The sequence below is a fragment of the Bombus pyrosoma genome, linkage group LG11 (assembly GCF_014825855.1).
Source record: "Bombus pyrosoma isolate SC7728 linkage group LG11, ASM1482585v1, whole genome shotgun sequence".
In the NCBI taxonomy this organism is placed as follows: Eukaryota; Metazoa; Arthropoda; class Insecta; order Hymenoptera; family Apidae; genus Bombus; species Bombus pyrosoma.
The window spans coordinates 3,658,395-3,678,777 of NC_057780.1; the positions used below are offsets into that span (position 1 = coordinate 3,658,395).

At 30.2% G+C, this 20,383-nt stretch overlaps 8 protein-coding genes across 18 annotated transcripts in view; 4 read left to right on the forward strand and 4 right to left on the reverse strand.

The window, feature by feature from the left end:
• Positions 1-20,383, reverse strand: part of LOC122572531 (monocarboxylate transporter 10) — a 44,779-nt gene that overhangs the window by 21,258 nt on the left and 3,138 nt on the right. For 2 of the 6 annotated variants that reach the window (XM_043737583.1, XM_043737584.1), the window contains exon 1: positions 168-371. The exons of 1 other annotated variant lie outside the window; for it this stretch is intronic. The gene's annotated coding sequence lies outside the window, so the exon portion shown is untranslated. 3 more of the 6 variants (XM_043737589.1, XM_043737587.1, XM_043737585.1) reach the window with 3 other exon arrangements.
• Positions 755-3,860, forward strand: LOC122572530 (E3 UFM1-protein ligase 1 homolog). The gene is made up of 5 exons (XM_043737581.1): positions 755-912; positions 1,177-1,754; positions 1,839-1,985; positions 2,076-3,434; positions 3,520-3,860. The coding sequence occupies exons 1-5, from the start codon at positions 833-835 to the stop codon at positions 3,660-3,662; spliced, it is 2,307 nt and encodes a 768-aa protein (XP_043593516.1). The 5' UTR covers positions 755-832; the 3' UTR covers positions 3,663-3,860.
• On the reverse strand, positions 3,940-5,506 carry LOC122572543 (transmembrane protein 170A). Of its 2 annotated transcripts, none has more exons than XM_043737610.1 (4): positions 5,119-5,506; positions 4,697-4,801; positions 4,497-4,602; positions 3,940-4,292 (listed from the first exon to the last, which is right to left on the reverse strand). In XM_043737610.1, the coding sequence occupies exons 2-4, from the start codon at positions 4,794-4,796 to the stop codon at positions 4,097-4,099; spliced, it is 402 nt and encodes a 133-aa protein (XP_043593545.1). In that variant the 5' UTR covers positions 4,797-4,801; positions 5,119-5,506; the 3' UTR covers positions 3,940-4,096. The 2 variants fall into 2 exon arrangements, with proteins under 2 accessions (XP_043593545.1, XP_043593543.1); XM_043737608.1 differs by having other exon boundaries at positions 4,697-4,880.
• LOC122572538 (neural/ectodermal development factor IMP-L2) lies at positions 7,956-13,890 on the forward strand. Of its 3 annotated transcripts, none has more exons than XM_043737601.1 (7): positions 7,956-8,041; positions 11,356-11,556; positions 11,864-11,925; positions 11,994-12,078; positions 12,168-12,357; positions 12,752-13,068; positions 13,189-13,880. In XM_043737601.1, exons 1-7 carry the CDS (start codon positions 8,039-8,041, stop codon positions 13,219-13,221), a joined length of 891 nt encoding a protein of 296 aa, XP_043593536.1. In that variant the 5' UTR covers positions 7,956-8,038; the 3' UTR covers positions 13,222-13,880. The 3 variants fall into 3 exon arrangements, with proteins under 3 accessions (XP_043593536.1, XP_043593537.1, XP_043593534.1); XM_043737602.1 differs by lacking the exon at positions 7,956-8,041 and adding an exon at positions 8,828-8,981; XM_043737599.1 differs by lacking the exon at positions 7,956-8,041 and adding an exon at positions 10,373-10,561 and having other exon boundaries at positions 13,189-13,890.
• Positions 14,008-15,308, forward strand: LOC122572540 (ribulose-phosphate 3-epimerase). Of its 2 annotated transcripts, none has more exons than XM_043737605.1 (4): positions 14,008-14,364; positions 14,479-14,565; positions 14,667-14,888; positions 14,966-15,308. In XM_043737605.1, the coding sequence occupies exons 1-4, from the start codon at positions 14,128-14,130 to the stop codon at positions 15,074-15,076; spliced, it is 657 nt and encodes a 218-aa protein (XP_043593540.1). In that variant the 5' UTR covers positions 14,008-14,127; the 3' UTR covers positions 15,077-15,308. The 2 variants fall into 2 exon arrangements, with proteins under 2 accessions (XP_043593540.1, XP_043593539.1); XM_043737604.1 differs by having other exon boundaries at positions 14,051-14,364; positions 14,479-14,586.
• On the reverse strand, positions 15,248-16,388 carry LOC122572537 (putative methyltransferase C9orf114 homolog). Its single transcript, XM_043737598.1, has one exon. It carries the CDS (start codon positions 16,386-16,388, stop codon positions 15,249-15,251), a length of 1,140 nt encoding a protein of 379 aa, XP_043593533.1. The 3' UTR covers position 15,248.
• Positions 16,445-18,967, forward strand: LOC122572544 (transcription initiation factor TFIID subunit 13). Of its 2 annotated transcripts, XM_043737612.1 has the most exons (5): positions 16,445-16,620; positions 16,830-17,067; positions 17,172-17,273; positions 18,511-18,563; positions 18,649-18,967. In XM_043737612.1, exons 1-4 carry the CDS (start codon positions 16,594-16,596, stop codon positions 18,513-18,515), a joined length of 372 nt encoding a protein of 123 aa, XP_043593547.1. In that variant the 5' UTR covers positions 16,445-16,593; the 3' UTR covers positions 18,516-18,563; positions 18,649-18,967. The 2 variants fall into 2 exon arrangements, with proteins under 2 accessions (XP_043593547.1, XP_043593546.1); XM_043737611.1 differs by lacking the exons at positions 18,511-18,563; positions 18,649-18,967 and having other exon boundaries at positions 17,172-17,844.
• LOC122572533 (protoporphyrinogen oxidase) lies at positions 18,041-20,161 on the reverse strand. Its single transcript, XM_043737594.1, has 2 exons — positions 18,973-20,161; positions 18,041-18,795 (listed from the first exon to the last, which is right to left on the reverse strand). Exons 1-2 carry the CDS (start codon positions 20,101-20,103, stop codon positions 18,463-18,465), a joined length of 1,464 nt encoding a protein of 487 aa, XP_043593529.1. The 5' UTR covers positions 20,104-20,161; the 3' UTR covers positions 18,041-18,462.

Sequence of the window (20,383 nt, forward strand, 5' to 3'; positions counted from 1 at the left end):
CACTAACCACACACCTTCAAGAATTTTGTAATAGAAAGTTATTAATACTTTCAATTAATTTCAATGATTGCACATTATTAATCACACAATATGTTTGAGACAAGTGATATTACATGAACAAAACAGAATAGGAAATCTAATCAATAAAATGACATGCACCGTCTAACCTTATATTTCGTCACAGTTTCGTATTGCTATCTCATAGTATGGTCTCTAACAAAATAATCTTTAGAATAAATTTTTTGTTGTAAAAAATTTCATTCTATTTAATTAAAATATTTTTGAACCTGATCCGGAAGTAGCAATATATTCAAATACACGTGCATATCCAAAACTTTAAAATTGTCCTAAAGACATCCTCTACCAAAAATCCCTGATATTGTCTAGATATATTTTTATTAGACTCTATATTTTTATTAGACAGCACTGAATGTCAAATTATTTTTTATAAATACGTTAATAAATTTTCTTTACCTTACACAAAATTTGCATTACAGAAAATACACAGGAATTTTTATTTGAATATGCTAATACACTAGTTTTACTTTCTATATTTACATATGATACTTAATACTTCCAAATTTTTTGAATCTATTCTTCAAACATATTTTTTTTCTATTCATGATAGCAGATAGTAGCAATAATTTATAACAAAAATTTCAAATTTTTGAAATTAATTTAACTTACGCTGTACTTCTCTCAATTTACACTAGATGTCACAATAAAATATGAAATTGACATACATTAGTACTTCTATCAATTGTGCGATCAATGTTAAAGGGTGTCAAGTGTTTAATTGTACAACCTGGCAATTTAGTTACAAGTATTTAAAATGAGTACTGTAGACTGGGATGAAGTTAAAAGACTAGCAGCTGATTTTCAAAAAGCTCAACTAAGTTCTACGCTACAAAAGTATGATTTATTTTTATGAAACATGGATATCTCTATTTTTTCACTACTCGTACATTATTAGCGATATTTACTACAAAGTAATTTTAAACAGCTGTAGGATGCAATTCAATTGAATTTCTGATATAACTCAGAAATATAGTAAACTTTCACACATCTAATTCTATCTAATCTATTTCAAGAAATTGATTAAAACTAATATATTTATTTTATTGTATTTTTCATTTTGTATATATCTCTCTATAATACTTTTAATATTCTACATAGATTATCAGAACGTAATTGTGTGGAAATTGTAACGAAGCTAATAGAGAGTAAATTATTAGAAGTAATATTCACCAATGATGGTAAAGAATATGTTACACCTCAACATCTTGGCAAGGAAATTAAAGATGAATTATACATTCATGATGGAAGAATCAACATGGTTGATTTATCACAAATCCTCAATGTTAATTTGTCTCAAGTAACCAAAGTAGCAAATGATTTAGAAAAACATAACAAAGGATTAAAGATAATACTTGGACAGCTTATTGATAAAACTTATATAAACAAGATTGCAGAAGAAATCAATGACAGATTAATCCAACATGGGATTATCAATGTGTCAGAATTGACAATACATTATGACTTACCAGCTGATTTCTTACAATCAGTAATTGAAAAAGAATTAGGAAGAAACATATATGGTAAGCAAGACCCTCAAGATTCTAAAGTCTTTTATACAGAAAGTTTTATAGCTAGAAATAAAGCAAAAATAAGAGGAGCCTTATGTGCAATTACAAAGCCTACACCGCTATCAGCAATCTTAGGACAATGTTCTGTTTCAGAAAGAATATTCTTTTGTGAGTACATATAATATAAGTATATATACCTGAAATATACTAATGTATGATATAATTTAATATCTCTATATCTCTAATTTATAGCAATCCTAGATAACTTACAAGAAATGAAACAAATTCCTGGTGTAGTAGCAGGAAAACAAGGAACAAATAGTCTATATATACCAACTATATATTCTAAAAGTCAAAATGAATGGTTAAATAATTTTTATAAACAAAATGGTTATTTAGGTTTGTATTATATTTTGTTATGAAATAATATTGATGATAAAATAATAGCGAGTATAAAATAGAATGTTTTATACAAATATGATTTTTCAGAATATGATGCACTTACTCGTCTTGGGATATCAGATCCACCAAATTTTGTAAAGCGTCATTTTCCAAATGAAGATTTAGTCTTCTTAGATTCTGTTGCAGTAGGTGCAAATATTAGAGATCAAATAGATTCAAATATTGAAGAAGCTATTACAACTGGATCTTTTGTTGATATAAGTCCTCTTTTACCATCTGTATTTTCTGATAAAGATATGGAAATGCTTCTTAAAATCGCGAAGAATAAAATAAATATGTATAATACGTACGTATTTGCGAAAACTGTAGTAATGTCTGATGCATTCTTACAATCTTTAAGTAAGTCTTTTGAGCCAATGGCAGATGCAAAGGCTAGAGAAGCAGTAGCTACTGGACAATGGTTCCAAACGATAGCAGAGAATAGAATTAAATCTAAATCAGCAGACTTAATATTTGAAAATAAAGGAAATAAAAAAGAAGAACGTCGGAAGAAAGCTACAACCGGCAAAGCGGGTGGTGGTATGCAAGGGCGAGAAACAAAAACAAAATCTACTAAAAAGAAGTATCTACAAGGAAAAAATCGCGATCCTGAATCCGACGATGAAAATATAAAAATCCCATCAACTAAAATTGAACTTAAAATAGTATCTTTGGAAGATATTCAAAATGAAATTGCAAAAGATGATAATTTAGCAGTAATTGATGACCTGGTAGATGAATTAGCATCATACTTAGAACAAAAAGTAAACAATTATGCTATATCTATTGCAGAACAGTTAGCACAAAACAATAAAACTACAAATTTAAGTGAAATTGAAGAACGTCTAAATGTTCTAGTAACAAACATTAAAATATTTGACAAAGGAATTAAGCATATAGATAAAGCAGATCAAGCTGCTTTAACAAAGTACTTACTAAAATCTCTTGGTACTGATTTTGTCAACGAGATATTTAAATTAGCTGCGCAGCAAAGTATGCTCCAATTCTCTGACAATATTACCACTGAAACAAGGCAAAAAATGCTACTTGATTTGCCAGAGGATGTGAAAGAACCCTTAACTAATATACACAAATCTATTGCTGGAAATTCCATAGATGATTTCTTGAATTTTATAGATGCAGCGATGGCGATTTGTTGTTTAGTGCTAAAAAAATATGATAAAAGGAAAGAAAGACCATTTATTTTGGGCCACAAAGAAGCCTTATTAGAAGAGCTTAATGCAACACAAGATCCTGCGTTAGCATTACATTTAGTCACAAGTATATTATTTACTGCAGCAACACAAAGTGTATTACATATGTCTGGAAGACATGTAGCAACAGTTCTTTCATTTCTTCAAAAACAACTGCAACTTTCAACAATGGAAATATTATTTAAATACCATGGTATGAAATATTTAGTGACTTTTATCAATTTACCTTTTTACATTAATGTATATTTATTTGTGCAATACTTATATTTATATTACAGATATGGTGCTGAAAAGTTTAACTTCTTCATCTGAAGAAGTAAAACTTAATACTCAGAAGGAATTAGAAGCTGGGTTGGTAGAAATTAAAAATATTGCAAATAATTATAAACAACATTTAAAAAGTGATAAAATACAAGAATAGAGAATAAATACACATAATTGTATGTAAATATAAATATTATTAATTTGTATAAAAATGTATTCAAAAGTTTTATACTATGTTTTGCACTGGATTGCAACAGATTGTAAAAAAAATATAAAATAATTGGAATTTTATTAAAAAGATTGTTCATTTTTATATAAGTAATAAATAATATTCTTTAATATTTTACTTTGAAAATCTTATAATTATTTTAAACCTAGTTTTTAATACATCTGTACAATATTATACAATTATATATGTACAAAGTTTATTACTCTATTATCTATTGCTAATACTATATAATTACTGTTACTAATACTAATAGAATACTATTCATTTGTTTTCAAATCTTAAAACTCCTTGTTATATGTTATATCCAACATTCCTGAATAACAATGTCTTGTGCACCATTCATTTACAAACTTTGATTCACATTATAAAGTTGCTAATATCCTTGTGAATCCAACACATCCTGCTACAACAGTCTGACCAATACCCCAAAATAATGCATATAACGGTGGCAGTGGATATCGAGATGCTCTGTATACAAAAGCAACGGCAGCAGAACTAAGAACTCCTGATGTTAATGGCAATAATATACCCATTATTATAATCAGCAATGGGAAGAATCTTTAAATGAAAATTTACTAAGTTATTTTATATTTTAAATGCATTATACATATAAAAAAAATTTTACATTTTTTTATATTTGGCACTTAGTATCTGATTTGTTAACCAATATGGTTTCTGATATAAATATCAGTATAATATATTATCCGCTACATTATAAGTTTCTTTATATTACTAGAACATAATTAATAAATGTATACCTACTTTCCATATTTATGTTGTCTTAATGTAGCAAAACAAATAGCACCAGCTATAGTGTGAACGAAAACGGAAGAAAATAGAGCCCATAAGAATATTTGATACCACATTTCTGCAAAAGTTATAGAGACCAAAAACGATATTTGAATTTAGAAGAAATTTAAAATATTTAGAAAAACTAATTATTTTTATGAATATTTACATACCAGCAAATGAAGTTAAAGGTGTATAAAAAACATTGCCAGTGTTAATATTTCTTAAATTAACTGGTGGTCGCAAAACAGAACTATCTGTTTGTGCTTCCATTGTAACTGTTTTAGAAATATTTTAAGATATACTTTTTATATCAGCATTAAGAAAAGTTATAACTTCAGTAATATGCATTTGTAACTATAATTGAACACATTTTTATGAAAGAACATTTTATACATAATGACAATCAAATCAACATTTAAGAAAAATATTCTTAAACTCCGCAATGGTGTAAAATACTCTGTATGATGTAAGTAAATTTTTTAAATTTTATTTTATACTTTTAAATATATTAAAATTCAAGATTCCTTCTCAAAAAATTGTATAATTTACTATGAAATAAAAACAAAATATTGAGAAATCTATTTTAACTTACATCTTCATCATAAATTGTTTTTGTGCATTATACGTCACATCAATACATACATTTCCATGTTGATAAGTTACTTTTGCATCTAATAGTAAATGTTATACGCGTTTAATGTCATTTCTCGCGTAATCTACTTTAACATTTTTTTAATAATTGTCAGCATAATAACAGTTTGAACTTATTATATCTTACAAAGAAAGGCAAACACAAAGTATATAGAACTATTAGCGCACTCTTTTGAATTTATGTGAAACCAATATCATAAAATCAATATCATAGATCAACAAAAATTAAGTATGAAATTCTAGAGATGGAGCTACTTTTTATATAATATGCAAATTATGACGATTTTAAATACAACAATTAATTCGTTTCCTTGTAGAATCCTTCCCACCATGGAATCTGAGATATTTAAGACGCGTTTACACACAATACATTAAACTACCATGGACATGGGAACATTCCTATTCTTATTGTCATTTCTATTCCACGTTCCTATGTCCATGCAAATTACAGATGACAAATACTCCTCAGTTAGAATCGCTAGGGAATTTAAAATTAATATATGTAAACAAAATTTGACAGCGTTAGTTAAATTAAAAAAGAAGCAAAAGTAACAAAAGTTTCAAGTAATAATAGGATAATACCAATTATAAGAACATGACCAATAGATCAGTATCTTCAGCATCATTTTATGAACCTCCCTTTCAATATAAAGAAGAAGACGTTACGTTACTTTATCAAAACATAAGAATGGTTAGAGGTTATATTTATGAATAAAAATAAAATTTTGTATACAGAAATTGTTTTATCGTATTTCTTATCATACCTTTCTTAGACTAAGATAAATGTTTATTATTTAGTTTCATAGGAAATATAATTAGGAATATTTTTCTTTAAACAAACCACAATGTGTTACAAGATGTTATATAGTAATTCTTTCTTCTTAATTTGCAGGTTTTGCAAGATGTATTGAAAGGAATAAATGAAGTTGATACAAATTTGAAAAATATAGAAGAAGATATCGTTAGTACGGCTAAATTACTAAACGCAATTGAAATAGAATCAATGTCAAATGAAAAGTAATTTGTTATTCCAATGTTAAATAATGTAAAAATAAATAAATCAATGTAATTACAATTTCTATGTATCTATAATACATATATGAAATATCCAAACCTATTTTTTTCTCCTAAAAATTTAATTGCAGTAATTTTTTCGTGAATATTTAGATATCTTATATATATGACTAATTAAAATTATTTCTCTTAAAATAGCATAACGCAATAGTTCGATGATACTGTCACTTCTTTCTGGTCATCTTGACGATAAAATATCCACTGATTGTAATTCGCGATTTCAGATTATCGCAGTAGGTAATCAAATTGATCAAACGTGAACTAATGAAAATAATGGTCGGAAATCGAATAATATATGATCAGTTGAGAAAGATACGATACATATTATATCAAAATAAATCTTTTCCAATACAAATTATAATCTTATTTTATTTTCTAATTTTCTGCAATTAAATTAATTATACTTTCTTCTATAGATCTATAGAATATAAGAAGTATAAATATAAATACAAATAAATAAATAAATGTATATATATATATATGTATGACATTTATGATAATTTTTTATTCTTCAGCTTGAAGTAATTTATTCTATATATTTGTGTATATCTACATTTTTCCTGGAATATATAATAGATATAGATAACATATTAAGAAGCAAACGAAATCTTACTGCATGTACACTTATGTAAACAAAGATTGTATACATATTTATACACATACATATTTGTATGCATATTTGTGTACATATTTAAATTTTTCGTAATAGCTTAGTCCCGAAAATGTTCAATCCTAATCTTCTTTTAAATTGTTTAAATTACGTACCAAATTATATGTGTATATAAACATGATATAACACCAGGCCATAAGAAATGTTTTAACTAAGCCCCCTCCTATTCATGAGATGCCGACATGCTTGTTATCTGTTCGAAGAATTCGGTTTACGAAGAACCGAAGGATACAAAGTGATACATTTTTACCATTAGGTTTCATATAGATAAAGATATATAACATATAAAAATAAAATCATATAATACTGAAATACTGAAATCATATAATCTTGTAAAATTAAAAATAAATTTATAAACTTATAAACGAGAAAATAAATAAGATGTTCAAAGCTGATTATCAGCAATATTACAAACACACTAAATAAAAATTAACTTATCCTTTTATGTAAATAAGTAAACCTATTAGTAAAAGTTCAAAAGTCGCTTAACGAACTTGGAAAAGAAACAGATGATTTACAGCCTACAATCCATTGGCAATAAGTCATTGGCGTCGACAATTCAATAAGATCAATTCGTTTTACGATATTCTATCAATTAATCAGAGACCCATACAATTCATTTACAGTAGTTCACGTGTTTTAACATTAATTCTACATCCCGACAAATTGAAGGGTATCCGTACAAAAGTTTCGATAGTCTTTCGTACCGTTTGGATCCGACCGAGAAGAAGCTAGTTGGGGGTAATTATGAACGCCTTGTTCTTGATACGATCAGTTTCAATAGAAGTAATTATCGCAGTGGCTGTTTGGAAGTAAAAATCGATAATGAGCATAGATAAGGGTGGAAGTAAATTGTACGACTATTACCTACGCGTGCACAAACGAGACGCGCGGGTAATGAATTCAATTGTTTGACATGTTGGTACCCTCCCTACTCTTCGCTGTCTCGTCCAATCAGGTATAAGCGAGGGCGTCCATTGCCATATTCGAAATATATAAATGTGTCAATATCTGTTCCACTACGCTCAGTCAGTATTTTTATTCGTCGCTGCCAAACTGTCGATGAAATAGTAAACTTTGTATCGTTTTCGAACTTCAAGAGAAAGTTAACGAAGTAATGGTAAGTTTGACTTTTCTAACGTGGATCCTCGACTGGTCAGTTTTATAGCCACCTTCTTACCCTCTTTTACGCTGTTTCGCGCCGTTACACGAGTGATAGACTACTGTAAAAGTCGAAATTATCGACTAGTTTCTCGGACTGTCAGTGAACCGTAGTTAATGCTAACACTTTTTGTCAGATTATAATAATTTATCTTCACCAGTTCATTTGTACGTTGCCTATTCTTTTGAAGAGGAAAGAGAAATTCTTTGGTGAAATCTGGTAATCATTTAGGCTTATTCTTTCATTTCATTTTTTGTTTAAGAACATGACTCGAATGAACACAATTTCTGATCAACACAATATACCTTGAAGAGAGGACAAAAGAATGCAACAGACTGAAAGAGAATTCTCTTTGCCTTCTGTTTCTTCTTTCTTTACTCTTTGAACAAGAATACAATATATTTTTATAAACAAAAAAGAAAAACCATATAAACTGGAAGAAAAGAATTTCTCTCCTACTCATTTGATTTTATTTTATTTTCTTTTTTTCTAAGTACGTAACATATTCTTATGCATATAATTAAAAAAAAAAAAAAAAGAAAGAAACAGACAGGAACAAAATAGGAAAAAAGGATGAAAGTTTTTATTCATTTCGTGATTGGTGTTTCACACTGCATATTTCCTTATCGCAGTTTACGTGCTAGCTAATATCATATCTAGATTACGATACGTTAAAGGGCTCCGCGGAAAGAGGGCGCGAGATAGGGAAGATGCGAAGATCGTATAAGAAGTTGCATCATTCGGTTCGAAACCTTCTCCCGTGATGTGCGCTCCTAGAAAGCATCTCCGGCGCGAGTATCTTTATCAAAAGTTCTATCTCATAGCAGTACCAGATTCGATATTCTTACGGACTTTATCTACCTGTGACAATTACCCGTCGTGATTCACAAGTTCCAAGGTGAGAAAAAGGAAAGAAATTTTTTAAACGGAATACACATATATATCGATTTGAAAGTTTCCGAGCTTAGACCACGTGTAAATAGATTCTATGTGAAAAAGTGATATATGTAGATAAACTTTATGTAAATAGGACAGATAACAGTAGGGCAAATTCTTATAGAAAGGAAGATTTCTGATTAAAATGTAGATTTTACAGTTTATATTTCTCAGTCCCTTGAAAGTAGATAACACACGGAGAACTGAATTCTATTTTTAGTTACATATATTTTAATAAGCAAATTTTCGAACAACTTTCCCGATTTTTAATACAACAGTCTATTTTATCCTTTTTTCCGCGTCAAATTATTTGACACTTTTCGATTAATTTCATCATGATGTTTAAAGATGTCTAAATAGTGGCCGATGATAACATCATCTATCTGTGGTCATATCAATTTTTGATTACACTCCAACAACGTTACCTATATATATATATATATCGTAATTTTCGACCGTAGAATCACACTAACGCAAAGTAACTAATTGTTTTCATCGTACAATCGAGTCTGAACTAAATATGGATTAAACTTACAATTTTCGATTATTATCAACTTTTTTCAGAATTTCAAATTACTTTAACTTTACAATCAATCGCACGAAGTAAAGTTAGAATTTTCAAAAAGCATTCACAATATTAAATTCTATTTTCAAAAACATCAAACATTGAAATGTTATTATTCGTATTTTAAGATATATTCTTTTCTTTGCTCCAACATAATCACGTTTAATTAATGTGTATTCGTTAAATATTTCGAATAACATTGTTCATATAATGTTCGTAACATTTTCTGCCTAAGTAACTAATTATTGTCTAGATAAGTTAAATAGTCCTTTCCATAACCGGTTAAATATAATGTATATGGATCCGTTGCCCATTGAAACATCGAAGAAATTAAGTACCGATCCTCATTATGAAACTATAAAACCGTCGTAAACCTCGGAAGTTTTAGCTACTTTTAACTCTTCTCGGGACACGCTGCATGCAAGTGTTTCCAGTAAAAGAAGAAGGAGAAAAAATAAAATAAAAAAGAGAGACACACAGGCTCACGCACACACCACGTCGCACCGTATCGTCTCCAGATTCTCCCTTATTTTTTTGCATCGCATGTGTGTTCATTAACGCTCGCGCGAATTCATTTCCAAACATCTTGTGTTGTTAACAGCCGAGTTACTTAATCTTCTTTAAACGGTACGCGTGACCTTCCTTCTTCCTCTCACAAAGACTCTCTGACTGAGTGACTGAGAGGAAGAAAAAGGGGAGAAACGCGGGACGAGAACACCAAAGATAAAATGATGCGATAGCATCTAAATTTTGTTCGTGAACTTCGTGAGAACAACGTTCCGCCGAGGGAACGCCTCAAAGTCACGGTAAACGACGCGGCCAGCACGTACACGCCTCTAAAATCCTAACCGAACGTGTCGAAGTGGAGGAACCGTGAGAGATACAGATTTAAGTCGAAGCGAGAGATGTCATTCGGAAACCGTGCATTCCTCGTGCGACACGTTGTCAGTCTACCGTCAGAAGGATACGCGGCCAAGGTATCGAGCGTCTTGTCTTGTCTATATCACGATAATAAAATACGGTAGATAAGGAAATCTCTTTAATTTGGTGATTTCGATGCTCACATTAACAAGCAGGCCATGCGACCGATCCGAGCGAACGGTTCCGGCTATATCATAAATTTCATGTTAATTTCAACACGAGATTGTTTCAAAATTGTCGCCACGTGATTCATCATTATCTGTACATCGTAATTTCGTCCACCATTAGAGATATCTATTCGTACGACTACGATAGCAAGGATATCGAACGAGTTGAGAAAGAGAACATTATGGGAGAGAAAGTGTGTTAAAACGATGAAGGACTAGTCATAATATTATTAACTCGTTATCAGCGAAATTATTAAACGAAACTAGCTAGTATTAATACAGTGCTATAAAGAGGAAAGCAGGAAAAAAGAAAGAATGGAATGTGTATTCTGGTTGTTATCGGAGATATTTAATTATCGTCGCGTCCTCAAGAGTTTAATTTCATTGTTGCCAATTGTGTTTATTCGTATCCTCGAAGGAAGGTCGAATGAATCGATATTATAAATCGCGCACCTAACCCGGCAATTAAATCCGCATTGTTATATTCAATCGGTCCAATTTCTGCGAAAGGAGCATGACGTTAGTGTTCTTCGGCTTCATTCTGATTCAATCATTGCACAATGTCCTTTCACGTTCATCAAATTAGTTTCTTTCATGTAACATCGTTAGCCGGTAACATTGCCGATCATAATTGCCAATGATATATCGACTTTACGTTTCACGGCCTCATTTTATGCTTTCAGATGCGATCTTGTTCAATACTGATTAATCTCGTTTGTGTTATCACCGTATCGTATACGGTTTCGGGACACCCTTTTTCATTTCTGCCACGGCATGCCGTTGAACGAGCTGCCGAACGTAGAAGCGTAAACAGGCAAATGATAGAGCATAATTCCAATTTCCTAACACCATTGTCGGAATATGGCACACGAACTAAATCGAAGGTAACGTAAATATAATTCATTAATTTCCCTAGTATCTTCAGAAAAATAAATAAATGAATGTAGGAAATTAGCCAAAGCGAATTTAGGAAATGGGCCAAACCTAGGCAAAAAAAAAAAAAAAATTTGCAATAAGTATGATCACTCGACGCTGAATATAATGAATATAGGATGACATTTAAATTGTTGTTCTATAAAAATTTAACTTTGAAAATATATTTGCGAAAAATGGGACTTTTTGTCCTAGGGATTAGGAAAATCTCAGTACAAATAAATTCCGATAGATAACATTCGACGTTTCGATTTTCAGCCTGTAGAGCCTTGGACTAAAATCACACAGAATCCAGTAAACGGCATCGATACCATTGTGGGGTAAATATCACACATCGAAGAGAATAGATGCGTAAATCGATAATACTGTATTTCTTCTGTTATTACAGAAGCAAAGTGGAATTGGAATGCAAAGCCAGCGGCAGTCCTCCACCAGAAATTCTCTGGTTAACAGGAAGCGGTAGTAACGAACAAGTGAGTAATTCGATCGAACACGATTCTTATATCATACGATCAAGAGGAAAGAAGAGAATACTAATTTCCGATATTGTCTTTTGTGATAGCTGGTCGAATATGTGAAAGCCAGTACGCATTCCTTGTACGATCCATCCGAAGAGTGGAAAGGAGTGGCCAGAATTAATTCGAAACTCGTGATAGAATGCGTTACTCCGGATGATGCTGGATTGATCTACTGTGCGTCGGTTTCTGCGAGAGAGGTGAAGATCTCCACTCCTACGGTGCTGCTGGTTAACAGTAAGTGGAATACAATTAACAATTAACTGTCAATCATCTGGAACTACATTAACATGAAGCTTTGACCAACTGTCACGCAAGCCTCTTATCTTTCATAATGCATTCGTATATTTCACTAATGAGTGATTCATGAAACTATTCGCTCTTTCTCTTCACTCTTTCCCATGCATTATTTCGCCAATTGAATTCGACATCAGATAGTTTGTCATTTTTTATATGATTATAATAATAAAACGATTTGATTTTCGTCAACATCGATTTAGTCGCATCAACTAATTTTCCAGATTTCTAATTATAAATTGTGATTCTTTCATAAGGAGACTCGGCTGTAACATTCCAACACTGACGAGCAGTTCGAGACATAAAAATTTCTCATTCAATGATTTCTTTACAGACGAAGGTGGTGCCACTAACTGCAGTTCTGAAAGCGACCCAGTAATTACTCTTTACTCGCCTACTCTGGTAGCCACTATTGGAGCAACAGTTGTGTTGCCTTGCAGAGCAAGTGGAAAACCAACACCACAGATCACTTGGATGGATAACTACAACATACCTCTAAGTCTGTCAACTAACTTGCGACACAGAGTATTGGACAACGGTGACCTAATAATAGAAGAACTTTTATGGGAAGACATGGGTGGCTACACTTGCCAAGCCAAGTCTGAAAATCGTCAACAACAAGTCATCAGCACGTTCCTCTACCCTTTGCGTGTAAGTTTCTATAATTTTACCTAAATTTGATGATTTAGTATTTGGTTCGATCGATGACATAGAAAAAGTACTTTAAATTTATTTAAAGTAATTTAAATATATTTCGACTTTATTTTTCAGCCCGAAAAGGAAGTGGCTCGAACAATCGACTAAACAATTATTGAAAAACGAACCCAATCAATTCGATCTCCGGCTATCATTGTATTGTATGACATGCCACAGTCTTCTCGCGCTAAATTTCGGTGTTCGTTAGCGTTCAAATGGTATTGTTTTTTCAGTATAAGCACTATATATAGGATTATTATATTACGGTACTGAAGACATGACAATGCGTTTAAGGATCAACAATGCTACATTTAGTTAATATTGATTAAAATGCAGTCACTATTTTACTTAAAGTTTTATAATAGATTTTAAGGTGCCAAAGATATTTGGCTTGGTATTTGATTATGATAGCAATTTTAAAATAGCGATCTTTTTTAAGCTATTGCAATATTTAATTATTGTTTATACTACGACGACGTTTCGTATTTAAACGAATTATTTATTTATTATATATGTACATTGGAAGTCGAGTCAATAGGCAAACATAACGGAAGATACTTTGGTTAAAGCGAAGATTAATTGCTAAATTCTAGAAAATTCGGTGGAAAGAAAACGATAGCCGATCATTTGACATCGATTCTTATTTCGCTTACTGCATACTTATTAGTATTAATTAGTCATTTTTACTTGTTTTTATTATTTTAGTCACTTATTCGTATGAAATTATCATAATCTATTGTCTATTGTGAACTGCTATATTTTTATGTATAAATAAGTGTATTTCATTTCGTACAATGTTTATAAATTTGTGTTATATTTATTTTTCCCCACCTAATTTTCCTCGATCGAGTTAGATTTTTAAATGTATGTTCAATTCGTTACATTTTTTAACTAATACAACGAATCTAAGAAGAGAAAGATGACCTTGTATGAAAGGTCATTAGTCCAGTTGATAATACTATATTGTTATAACTGAAGACACGTGTCACTTGTTCGTAACAATCTAATTAAAAAATGGCAAAAAAATTGACTGCAAAGATTGGACCTTCGATTCTAAACGCTGATTTGGCACAACTTTCAGAGGAATCACAAAAATTAGTTAATAGTGGTGCTGATTATTTACATTTAGATGTTATGGATGGACACTTTGTACCTAACCTTAGTTTTGGTCACCCATTAGTAAAGTGTCTTAGAAATAAAGTAACAGATGTCTTTTTTGAAACGCATATGATGGTTTCTAATCCCAATCTGGTATATTTTACCTTGCTTTTTCTTTAATTTAAATTTTCAGTTGTATATCATTTCTATTTACACTTTATTTGAAGAAATGTTATTTATAAATTGAACACTCTTCCTTCACCTTAGTGGGTAGAGCCAATGGCTGATGCTGGTGTCAACCAATACACGTTTCATGTTGAAGCAGTAAAGAATGTTTCACAACTTTGCAGAAAAGTAAGAGAAATAGGAATGAAAGTATGTACCTCATATTTTCAATGAAATTAAACCTGCTTGGTTAAAAATTATACTAAGTACATTGTTTCTTTAAATGAAAGGTTGGGGTAGCACTTAAACCACAGACTCCAGTAAATGTAGTTGAGGATTATGTTGAATTAGCAGATATGGTATTAATTATGACTGTAGAACCAGGTTTTGGTGGTCAAAAATTTATGGAACCAATGATGGAAAAGGTATCATGGCTTAGGAAAAATTATCCTACATTGGACATAGAAGTTGATGGGGGTGTTGGACTGGAAACTATTGATGCATGTGCAAAGGTATGTATTGAAATTTAGTAGATATATATTTTAACATATAATATAACAAAAAGAACATTATATATATTCTTTTTTAGGCTGGTGCAAACATGATTGTTTCTGGAACAGCTATCGTAGGTTCTTCCGATCAAGCCAAAGTTATCCAAACTCTAAGAGACTCAGTAAATTGTGCATTGCAAAATAATTGACAATAAGAAGGGAAGGAAAGTATCTCTTCTACATATAAGATTGATATGTTGTACTTATATGTTACAAATTTTGCAAATATAAAATTTTGTTTACAATTTCTTACAAAAATAAAAAGGCAAATTATTATTTTCTATTTTCGTGTCATTATAGTCACTTATATTCACCGATAGTTTATATATTTGTAAAATTGTTAAACTGGGTATTTGGCAATAAAGAGACTTTAGGAAATAATTTTGTTCTTAATTCTGCTAAAGTGATTAGAATAGCTTCTTCTGTCCTAATAGTTCTTGATCCTTGTTGAGGACAAGTATTTAAATATTGATCAAACACCAAAGAAGCATCATCCACATTCAAATTAGGGTCATTTTCTACTGCTGCTTCCAATCCACACAATCCTCCAAATATTATTAAAGCATGATGGTATTTAATACTTTTTGATTCCACATCATCAATAGAATTTCCTTTATCTGAAGTACCAATGGTCAAATCATATCCATTCTTATAAGGACATTGAGTTAATGCCTCTGTAAGATTATTAGCTAATCTCACAGTATATCCCCAATATATTCCAGTATCTGATCTGGGAACATCAGGTGGAACAATGAAGCCTTTTATTTTTTTTGGATTTGGTTGGTCTTTGGGTATCTTCACTGTAACCCTTAATCCATCCATTAATACTTTATCCACAGAAACATCATTTAATAATCCTACATTCACATGTGAACCTTTGCCAGGTTTAACTGGCTTATTTGTAACTACTCCTTCTCTATACAAAGATATATCTTGCTGACGTAAGTGATGTGGAGCATCCAAAGGATTTAATACTCCAGCATACTGCAAATCTTTATGAATCGGAAAGAAATACTTCCTTAAATATTGTGGACATTCAAGATACTGCAATATTTTAGCTAATTGCAAACATTCAACTCGTCTTTCACCTAAGAATTCGTCATTTCTTATTTTCTTCTTTTCACTTTCAATTATCTCTCCTTTATCGTTAAAAACGATGATTTCGTTTATTTTATAAATACATGCGGCACGTGCTATTTGTCCTGCCAAATATGTTCGTAATTCTGGTGACTGAGCATTGTCTAAAATTGAACCAGGAACTGCGATACTCAAAGTCGAAATGTCTTTTTTTTCGAAATGACTTTCGACAGGTTTAGCCACTTCATCCTTTAATTCTTTTTTAGTTTCTTCTTTCTTAAGCCTTTTTGCTAACCTCTCTTCCTTCCATTTCTTTCGCTGTTCTTTATGTAAACGATTGGTTTCCTTCCAAGTTTTCGGTGTAGGCTTAATTACTGGTGGCATAATTTTTTAATTTTTTCAAACTCTTCCTTTAAACTTTAAGATATTTATCATTTACCACAGTTATTTTCCAGAAAAATTCGCAGATTAATAAAACCATTGAACGCTACATTTGGTGTGAACGTGACAGGCAGTGTTTTTGTTTGTACATATCTTTGAGTAAGAGAATTCTCGAACTTTTGCTAAATTCGTACAATTACATCAAATTATGGCCACGGAAGAAGGTTTCGAACAGGTTCTTATGAAATTTGATTTTATAAAATTTTGTCTTATGATAGTTAATTTAATAAAGCGAGATATTTAATATTACTTCTAAGGCGAAATGTCTAACCTTAATTATGTTTATCTCAGATATGTTTAAAATTAGTTTAATAAATGTGTCTTTGAAATTAATAAACAAGGTTATTTATAAAAATTATATGAAAAAAAATTGTGTTTTCACAGTTCGAAGATGAAGAGGCAGAAATTCCGATTGGCGGGACTTTACCCGGTGGTAGGAAACGATTATTTTCGAAAGAATTACGGTGTATGATGTATGGTTTTGGCGATGATCAAAATCCTTATACAGAAAGTGTAGATTTGTTAGAAGATCTTGTTATTGAATTTATTACCGAAATGACACACAGAGCTATGGAAATTGGTCGTACCGGTCGTGTGCAAGTAGAGGATATTGTATTTTTAGGTAGTAATAAAATATGTATATTGATTTCTGCATAATATCTTATAAATTATTATCTTTCCATAAATTTGAAATTGTCTTGTTAAATTTAAAATTTTATTTTACAGTTAGGAAAGACCCAAGGAAATATGCAAGAGTTAAAGATCTCCTAACAATGAATGAAGAATTAAAGAAAGCTAGAAAAGCATTCGATGAAGTTAAATATGCAGGTACTGTTAGTCAGTAAATTTAATTTGTCAATATCAAAGCATATAACAAAATACTTTTATTCTGCCTGAATTTATTATTTATATATATATATTCAAATATATATTTTTTATAAAAAGCTTTTTTTGTGTAAAAAGAACAGTTATTTTCATGATTTTGAGAAAGCTCAGATAGAGTTTGAACATAAATGATCTAAGTACTTATACTACTTATATACTACTTATACTACTTATATACTAAGTACTTATACTAAGCATTATAGTAGTTGCACAGTTTTTACAAGAACGGAATGCTACATGCTTGTGTGCTGCATTTTTATGATACTTCATGCTTGCTTATCTACATAATTGGAAGATTATGGTATACTTAAGATTGCTTAAATGTTTTTGTTACATAAAAAGAAATATGCATAAACATGTATATGTGGGGGTTTCTGTAAGTATTAGGTCGTTCGAAAAGTTTTTTTTGCTTTATAAGGAAATAATGGATGCACAACATTTTCCGTTTTATATTATTGTATCGAATTACGTATGATCCATTTTGTTCCATCAAAATAAAGACCACAACGTTCGACAGATTAGGTTTCATGTTTGAATAAAGATGGATCGTTGTAAAAGACGTGTCTGTAAAAGAAAGACACTTTCCAGACAACCTAATAGTAATACTTAGATCTATTATAAAATATGATAATTATCGTATGAGTGCTATTTCTTTTTTTATGTAGTGTTAGTAGTATTGTATATGTAAAATAGAGTATAAAACAAAAATCTATATCTCTACTAAATGTTCTATATTTTATTTCATGCACAATACATATATATTTTTTACACTTTTATAATAAAAAATATTTTATACATATGTTTTATTTTAATAGCTACAGAATCTTTTCACAGCTCTAGTGTAATAAAATGCTGGTTTGGAATAATTATTTTATGTCCTATTTACTTTTTATACTTTCATTCATTCTTCAATTTTTATATTATAATATCTCTCTTAATTTTCGTATTATTTGTATTTTATTGTGTAAATTGCTCTGTTTATTTTCATTAAGCAGCATGAATAATGCATGTTTTTAGTTTAAGTTAAATTACAGTTTATTTTTTAAAAAATTATTTTGGCTTAATTTCTTGCATGTATATATATTGTTTCATTTTTAAATCAAAGAAAATTGATTGATTAAATTTCATAAAGCTATATCATACACTGATTGATACTAGAAACAGCTTCTTTTGCTGACAGAATAACATGAGAGACTCCTACACCGTGATATGAAGAGCCACACAACGCTAAAGGTATTTTATGCGCGGAGATGTAATCGTGGATGCGAGTTAAGCGTTGTGCGTGACCTATTATATATTGTGGAATACAATCTTTCAGAATGGAAACATTACATGCCTTGGGATCTTCATTAATGCATAAAAGTTTGTTTGCATATTTAACCGCTACCGTTTTTAAATGTTCTTCAGATGAGCATCTACCAAAGTATTTTTCAAACCATGCCCCACCCATCATTACTGTCAGTACCTGGATTTGAAAACAAAAATTGTATATATTGAATAAGAAATGTTTCTAGTCCATTATATATTTGTGAAAGATTATTTAAAAGTTATAAATCATTTTATGTCACTGCAAAGTTACTTTATAAAAATTTATTATAAGAAACATTAAGCTGGTGTAATAAATATTTATATTTATACATACTGTCATTTTGGAATTTTGAGGAAGGGCACATGAATCAAATATTATACCCAAAATTGGAATTTCTTCTTTTGGTGGAATGAGAACCCCAAAGGCATTTATTGGTAAAACATTTTCAGAAAACTGGAGATTAACTACAGCTATCGTTACTGTAGGTATACTATATAATTCTTTAGACAGTTCTGGGTGTTGCTTTTGAATTAAATTAGCTAAACTTTTAGCAGGTAAACTTGATATGATATGAGAATATTTTTCAACTTTTCCATTTACAATCAATTCTACACAATCTTCATTAAATATTATTTGTTCACAGTTATGTTTCATTTTTATATTCACTCCACGTTTAGTAATATTTTCAGCCAGTGTTTGAGGCAATTGTTCAAAACCTCCTTCTAGTCCCCATGTACTCCATAATTCTCTTTTAGCTTTCTGTACTAAAAGCGAAGATATATTATTTGATTTTACTATTTTTTGAGTCTCATTTGTGTTTTCCAATGTAACTTCTCTTTTTTCTTTTTTATTTAATATATCTGAAAATTTTTTCTGTATAAGACCCATAAATACAGAACCATATTTTTGTTCAGTTTCAAATATATTTGTCATAAAAGATTTTGCACTTAATTGATGTATGTCACCACCACAAATTCCACATAATATTGGTGCAACCATCTTTTCAGATACATCTTTGCCAAATCTCCTTTCTACGAAATTATATATGCTTTCGTCATCTTTAAAAACTTTTGCTGCTTTAAAATCATTCCACAGAAGCCTAGCTAAAGAATGATTTAACAGCGTATTTTTTGTTATAATTCCTTTTAGAGAATTAGGTAAACAATGCAATACATTGTCCGCATAAATATATCGATTTTTAGCAGCAGGATGTTCAGCTTTAATGGGAATGACTTTAGATGATAATTTCAATTCTTCTATTAATTTCAATAAATCATGTGAGTTAGCTCTAATAACTCGTGGACCTGTTTCAAAGATTGTTCCATCAGGTTGTTTTATGGAACGTATCCAACCGCCTACACGATTTGAAACTTCTAATATAACTGATGGAGCCAGTTTTGGATTTTCAAGAGCATAATATGCAGCTGATAAACCTGATATACCACCACCTAGTATAGCTGTCATGCTCAATTACATAAATATTCAAATGTATTAATGAATATTAAATTTATTTTGGATAAAATATGTACACAAATTAATATATTCGTGTTATGTTGTTTAAAATAAATTAAATAATACTTATGTTTCTCCTTTTCTGCTATTGAAATGAATTATTCTTTGTTAAATTCTATAGTAATTTTATAGTATATGTACTACACTAATTCAGCCTTCTTTTCATTAAGTCAATCATTTAAAAAGAAACTTTTAAAAAAATCAAATAATTGAATAATTACAAATGCACTGT